Below are 6835 nucleotides of genomic sequence, written 5' to 3'. Positions count from 1 at the left end.
TATATATATATATATGTATATATATATGTATATATATATGTATATGTGTTAGTATACACATTATGCAGAAGTATAGTTTGGTGTATTAAAAGTCCTGAGTATTAAATATTACACAGTAAGGAAATTAAAAGGTTAGGTATTAATAAATAAATGAAATGACACAAAATGCCAGTGTACTTTAGGTATTATATATATAGTATTACACAGAATGCCAGTGTACTTTAGGTATTATATATATAGTATTACACAGAATGCCAGTGTACTTTAGGTATTATATATAGTATAACACAGAATGCCAGTGTACTTTAGGTATTATATATAGTATTACACAGAATGCCAGTGTACTTTAGGTATTATATATAGTATTACACAGAATGCCAGTGTACTTTAGGTATTATATATAGTATTACACAGAATGCCAGTGTACTTTAGGTATTATATATAGTATTACACAGAATGCCAGTGTACTTTAGGTATTATATATAGTATTACACAGAATGCCAGTGTACTTTAGGTATTATATATATATAGTATTACACAGAATGCCAGTGTACTTTAGGTATTATATATAGTATTACACAGAGTGCCAGTGTACTTTAGGTATTATATATAGTATTACACAGAATGCCAGTGTACTTTAGGTTTTATATATAGTATTACACAGAATGCCAGTGTACTTTAAGTATTATATATAGTATTATACAGAATGCCAGTGTACTTTAGGTATTATATATAGTATTACACAGAATGCCAGTGTACTGTAGGTATTATATATAGTATTACACAGAATGCCAGTTTACTTTAGGTATTATATATAGTATTACACAGAATGCCAGTGTACTTTAGGTATTATATATAGTATTACACAGAATGCCAGTGTACTTTAGGTATTATATATAGTATTACACAGAATGCCAGTGTACTTTAGGTATTATATATAGTATTACACAGAATGCCAGTGTACTTTAGGTATTATATATAGTATTACACAGAATGCCAGTGTACTTTAGGTATTATATATAGTATTACACAGAATGCCAGTGTACTTTAGGTATTATATATAGTATTACACAGAATGCCAGTGTACTTTAGGTATTATAGTATTATACAGAATGCCAGTGTACTTTAGGTATTATAGTATTATACAGAATGCCAGTGTACTTTAGGTATTGTACATATAGTATTACACAGTAGGTGGTGGGGGGGGGGGTTCTCCAAACATTAGACGTATGTAATGCATGTAAGTCACCAGTGCGGAATGTTAGGGTGTTACTTTATCACCACGCCCTGCATTACACACTGGGGGAAAGAACCCACACTTCACTTTCGGTTTCTGGTGGTGTAACGGAAAATAACGTCTCCCCGTTCGAACCGTTCATGAACGTAAACGAGATTCGATTCACTTCCGCTGTGACGTCCGCAAAAACTCAGTTAACCACCAACTGTACAATGGTAACTACGATATTTAGTGTCCTTTATGTGTCTTTTAGTGTCCCTTTATGTGTCTTTTAGTGTCCCTTTATGTGTCTTTTTGTAAGAATGTTTTTATTTTTCGGATTTCTGATGTTTTTAAAACGAGTGGCGCACTTGATTTGGCTAGAACACGCCCTCATTGGTTGGATTAGTTTGGTCCGAGCTGGCTAGCCAATGAGAGGCAAGAGTGGGCGGGACCTTCTAAGACGTTTTGAGTTCTCGTCTCGATTTAGTTCATTACATTTTTTTTTTTTTTTATACATTTTAAGTTATCGTTTCAACCAGTGTTCCCTATATGTGGGTTGAGGTGTTATTTCCTGTCCCATGATACCGTAAATTAATTAATAAAAAAAAATAAAAAACACTTCCGGGTTGATGTTAACGGGGTTTTCCGTTGCCTCAGCAGAAACGCCTCACAGAAAACGACGGAAGAGAAAGAGAGAGGAAGAGAGAGAGAGAGAGAGAGAGAGAGAGAAAGGGTGTTGGCGAGTCGTCGAAGCGTAGCGAGCTGATACAAATCGACGTTTTTTCGACGTTATGAAGCTCGATATCCTTCCTCGGTGAACTATGGAGAAACTAACCGGGTTTTTGTTGCTATTGGCGACGCTGAACGTCGCTCGAGCCCAGAACAAGGTAACGCCGAGATACTTCAAAGATGGCGGGGTGCTAACGTTGGAGCCGAGCCCTCGTCCTACTGGACCCATCACCAACCTCGTGTGGAAACTACAGGGGAACCTGGTAGCCGAGTGGTTCAAAGACAAAGACACGGGTCAAGAACTAGTTCCTTTGACTTATTACAGAACATATAAAGGACGCGCTACCATGGATGTAACCACTGGACGGTTGGACATTACCAAAATGACTAAAGCTGACACGGGGTTGTATTCAGTGGAAGTGAACAGCGTCGCCCAGAACGAGCGCTACGACGCCGTAATGATAAAAGAAGTCCCCGAGCCTGAGGTAGTGACACGGCCGTTGACGTGTTCCTCCGCGTCGGACGGCTGCACGCTAACCTGTGACGCGGACACCACGGGCGCTGGACCCGTCACCTACAGATGGAGGAAGGGGGACGGAGACTGGACCGGGTCGGGACAGGACCTGGACATCACCAAGGAGGGGTCAGCAGAGGTGGAGACCTTCACGTGCCGGATACAGAACCCGGTCAGCGCGAGAGAAAGTAGACCCAGAAGAAACCCGCTTTTAGGAGATGAGTCGGGTGGCCCTAACGCTGGGGTGATTGCGGGTAGCTTCTTCGTGGTCTTTTTTGTGGTTTTGGCTGTGGGTATTGGGGCTTTCATATTGTATTGGAAGAAGAAAAAATCAAATACTGGAGATGGCGGCAGCCCTGCTGATGCTGCTTCGGTCGAAAATGGTCCGAAACCAGAACCTACTGGTAAGAGTCCGGAAGCGGACAAAGAACTACAACCACTTACAGCAGCCACGGACCAAAATGGCGGAGAAAAGGACTGATGTGTGTGAGAGTGTGTGTGAGAGAGACTGTGTGTGTGATTGTGAGAGAGAGTGTGTGTGTGTATATATGTATGTGTGTGTGAGAGTGTGTGTGTGTATATGTGTGTGTGTGAGAGAGACTGTGTGTGTGTGTGTGTGTGTGTGTGTGTGTGTGAAGAGCATGTAAACATCATTATAAATGCTTGTTGCACAGCAGACCCATGTTAGCTAATATTTAGGATTATAGATGTGTGTGTGTGTGTGTAGGCTACAGGAGGTTGTTGCTAATCACGGCTGGTTGCTATGGACCTTTAATTACACCGATTAGTAAGATTCATTCACAAAAACAAAAGAAGAAGATGATCAGCGTCCTCCAAAATGGCGTCTCATCCTGTCCACAACTCAAAGACATTCAGTTTCATGTCACAGACTGGAGGATTTCACAAGCTGACATCAGACAATATGGACTTTTTTTTATATATATAAAGAAATAACTCAAAACAACTGCTTGATTATCATAATAGTCTGAAATTTGAATTAATAATTAATGATTGACAACTAGTGGATTAATCTTTGCAGGGCTCTATTTTCTGTCGATTCAAACATTTCAGCGTGCATTTCCTGGTATTAAAAGAGTCACATGAGATCCAAAGATAGGCTATTAAATCAAATATATATATATATATATATATATATATTTAAAAATATCCGCCCAGCTGTTGAGTTTTGAGAAATTTCTTCTGAATGAAATGCTTATTCTGCCTCATCAGTGACTCATTTTGGGGAAATACCTTGATGAGCGGGCGACATTTAGAGGAACTGTACATTATACGTTGTGATGCACTGGACTAAAATGCAGAAGCACTTATTTAACCCTCAAGTTGTCCTCGGGTCAAATTTAACCCGTTTTCAGTTAAAAAAAGAAAAGATTCACAAAAAATAGGCTGCTGGAAATGTACAAAACTCCAATAAAGCACCCACAACATTGAGAAAAAGTGACAAATATTGATAATGTTGAAAAAAAAGTGACAAATCCAATTTTTTTTTTTACATAGTAGTACAACACGAGGGTTAAATGATGTCTTATACTAACGATTTATGAATGCTATATGTGTAAATGTTGGCTAATTATCAGCCTGTTGGAGATGAGTCGAATGGGCAAAATGTATCTTATAACACCGGCTTTTATTAATGTGACTTTTCGAGTGTATATCACAAATGTCAAAGCATTTGTACAATCTATAAATGTTACATCTGATCTCAATCAACCGGCTCAAAGCGCTCATTTTATGCTTTTTGCATCATTTATTGTGTTAAATATCTTATATTTGTTGCATGTAATAGGTTTATAAAGCCCAAAAAGCCCAAAGGGACTCACTTTGTTACATGTAATAATGCTCACCTAGCTGCTCCTGACTGGCTAGTAGTCCTTACCTAGGTCCTGTCAGGACCCTCATACTCTGCTTCTGACTGGCTAGTAGTCCTTACCTAGGTCCTGTCAGGGTCTCATACTCTGCTTCTGACTGGCTAGTAGTCCTTACCTAGGTCCTGTCAGGGTCTCATACTCTGCTCCTGACTGGCTAGTAGTCCTTACCTAGGTCCTGTCAGGGTCTCATACTCTGCTCCTGACTGGCTAGTAGTCCTGACCTAGGTACTGTCAGGACCCTCATACTCTGCTTCTGACTGGCTAGTAGTCCTGACCTAGGTACTGTCAGGACCCTCATACTCTGCTTCTGACTGGCTAGTAGTCCTTACCTAGGGGCTGTGACTCCACACAAAGATGGACCAGAAGTACGATGCCTGATGGTAGGGCTGGAACATATGGAGAAAATCTAATATCTTTTTTTTATTTTTATTTTTTTTTTAGATTATTTCTTGGGCTTTTCCACCTTTTTTTTATTTTTATTTGATAGGACAGCTAGGTGAGAAAGGGGGAAGACATGCAGGAAATCAATCACAGGTCCCTGGAGCTCTGTGTCAAGTGCATTGACACAGAGCCCTGGTGTATTCACATGGGTGACGTAAAGAGAAATAATTCAAAAAGAGCATAATATGCGCACCTTAATGTTGCTGGACTATATTTATCTGTTATCTTTTTCTTGTTTTAAACGTGCTGTCTGCTATTCGACTTGGTTTCATGAGGCAGACATCAAGAAAAAACATTAAATGCCACTTTTTTTAATTTATTATAGTCCGCACATGCTTTTTAATTTGCTGTTTATACAATGTGCCTTATCAATAAATGTGAGACACCGCTACACCGACTGTACCAATGTTTTTATTCAATGGTTTCAAATATAAAAACAGACATTTTTATTTATATTCGCATTTTACAAATAATTCCAAGCAGCATACAAATAAATTACAGCGTAACCAAATAAATAAGAAGAAAAAAACATACCTAATGATAATAATAATAATGGTAAATAGCTTAAATCAGTGAGAAGAAGCTTAAGTAGTGAGAATAGAAAAAAGTAGGAATGGTTTTTATTTAGTTAAATAACACCACTACACCATAAGGAGCTAGAGCTAGATTTTAAAAGATGAATGGTTATAATAACTGAAAGTCTGCAGAAGATACGGAATAATAATAAAATTGCCTCGCTGGGGATTCGAACCCGGACCTCCCACATGAATGGCGAGCGTCTTATCCACTGCGCTACCATCAAAGTATCGTTCCGCGGAACTTATATATTGTAATTTATAATGAGATAGAGAATGTTACACACATTGGGGAGTTACATAGATAGACAGTCCAAAAAAAACTTTAAATTTACCCTCTGGATTATTTCCAGCATGGCGAAGGCATTTCACGTGACCCCACCCTTACTCTGCCTCTGATTGGCTACAACTCTTTGCCTTCGTTGTATGGATTGGTCAGCTTTAGGTATGAGGAGGATGAATTGTCAGGGTTAGCCAATCAGAGGCGGATAGGGCGGGACATTCCTTCGTCATGTCAGACTACCCACAACAATCTTTCCGGTAAAAATTATACTTTCGATATCATGCATTACGTGAATGATTTCTTATACAATTGAAGTTATTCACTTAGCCAGTGTTCCCTGTATTCGGATGTCAAAAGAATTAATGTTGATATCCTTCCGCGATGAACTATGGAGAAACTAACCGGGTTTTTGTTGCTGTTGGCGGTGCTGAACGTCGCTTTAGCCCGGGATAAGTTTACTCCGAGATACTTCAAGGATGGCGGAGGACTAACTTTGGACCTGAGTCCTCGTCCTGCTGAACCCATCACCCAGATCCTGTGGATGCTTGAGGGTAACTTTGTAGCCGGGTGGTTAAAAAACAAAGAAACAGGTGAAGAAGTAGTTCCTTTGACTTTTTACAAAACATTTAAAGGACGCACTACCATGGGTGTAACCACTGGACGTTTGGACATCATCAAAATGACTAAAGCTGACATGGGTGTGTATTCAGCGGAAGTCAACAGCGTCGTCCAGAAGGACCGATATAACGCCCTAATGATAAAAGAAGTCCCCGAGCCTGGGGTATGGATCAGACCGTGGATGTGTCCCTCCGCGTCGGAAAGCTGCACGCTGGCCTGTGAAGGGGACCCCGCGGTCCTCGTAGGCGCTGGACCCGTCACCTACAGCTGGAAGAAGGGGGACGGAGACTGGACCGGGTCGGGAAAGGACCTGGACATCACCAAGGAGGGGACAGCAGAGGTGGAGACCTTCACCTGCCGGATACAGAACCCAGTCAGCGCGAGAGAAAGTAGACCCAGAAGAAACCCGCTGTTAATAGGGTAGCCCTGGAGTTGGGGCGATTGTGGGTGCCATCATTGGGGTCCTTGTTGTTGTTGTGGTTGCCGCGGCGGTTGCGTTTTCTTGCAACAGTCGAGGTGACAACAGCCCCGATTCTGGACCTCCAAGTGAAAATGAGACCAATTTGCTGC

At 40.6% G+C, this 6835-nt stretch overlaps 1 protein-coding gene across 1 annotated transcript; it reads left to right on the top strand.

Annotated features, from left to right (window-relative positions):
* Positions 1-1889: 1889 nt before the first annotated feature.
* LOC117960627 (SLAM family member 9-like) lies at positions 1890-6731 on the top strand. The gene is made up of 2 exons (XM_034898632.1): positions 1890-2495; positions 6491-6731. Exons 1-2 carry the CDS (start codon positions 2041-2043, stop codon positions 6687-6689), a joined length of 654 nt encoding a protein of 217 aa, XP_034754523.1. The 5' UTR covers positions 1890-2040; the 3' UTR covers positions 6690-6731.
* The last annotated feature ends 104 nt before the right edge of the window (positions 6732-6835 follow it).

This window comes from Etheostoma cragini, chromosome 17, assembly GCF_013103735.1.
Source record: "Etheostoma cragini isolate CJK2018 chromosome 17, CSU_Ecrag_1.0, whole genome shotgun sequence".
Lineage (NCBI taxonomy): Eukaryota > Metazoa > Chordata > Actinopteri > Perciformes > Percidae > Etheostoma > Etheostoma cragini.
This window is presented reverse-complemented; position numbering and strand designations above follow the sequence as displayed.

Coding starts and splice junctions, on each gene's coding strand:
- LOC117960627 (XM_034898632.1), top strand. CDS start 2,041: ATGGAGAAACTAACCGGGTTTTTGTTGCTATTGGCGACGCTGAACGTC. Junction 2,496..6,490: donor TGCACGCTAACCTGTGACGC/GGACACCACGGG, acceptor GGCCTGTGAAGG/GGACCCCGCGGTCCTCGTAG.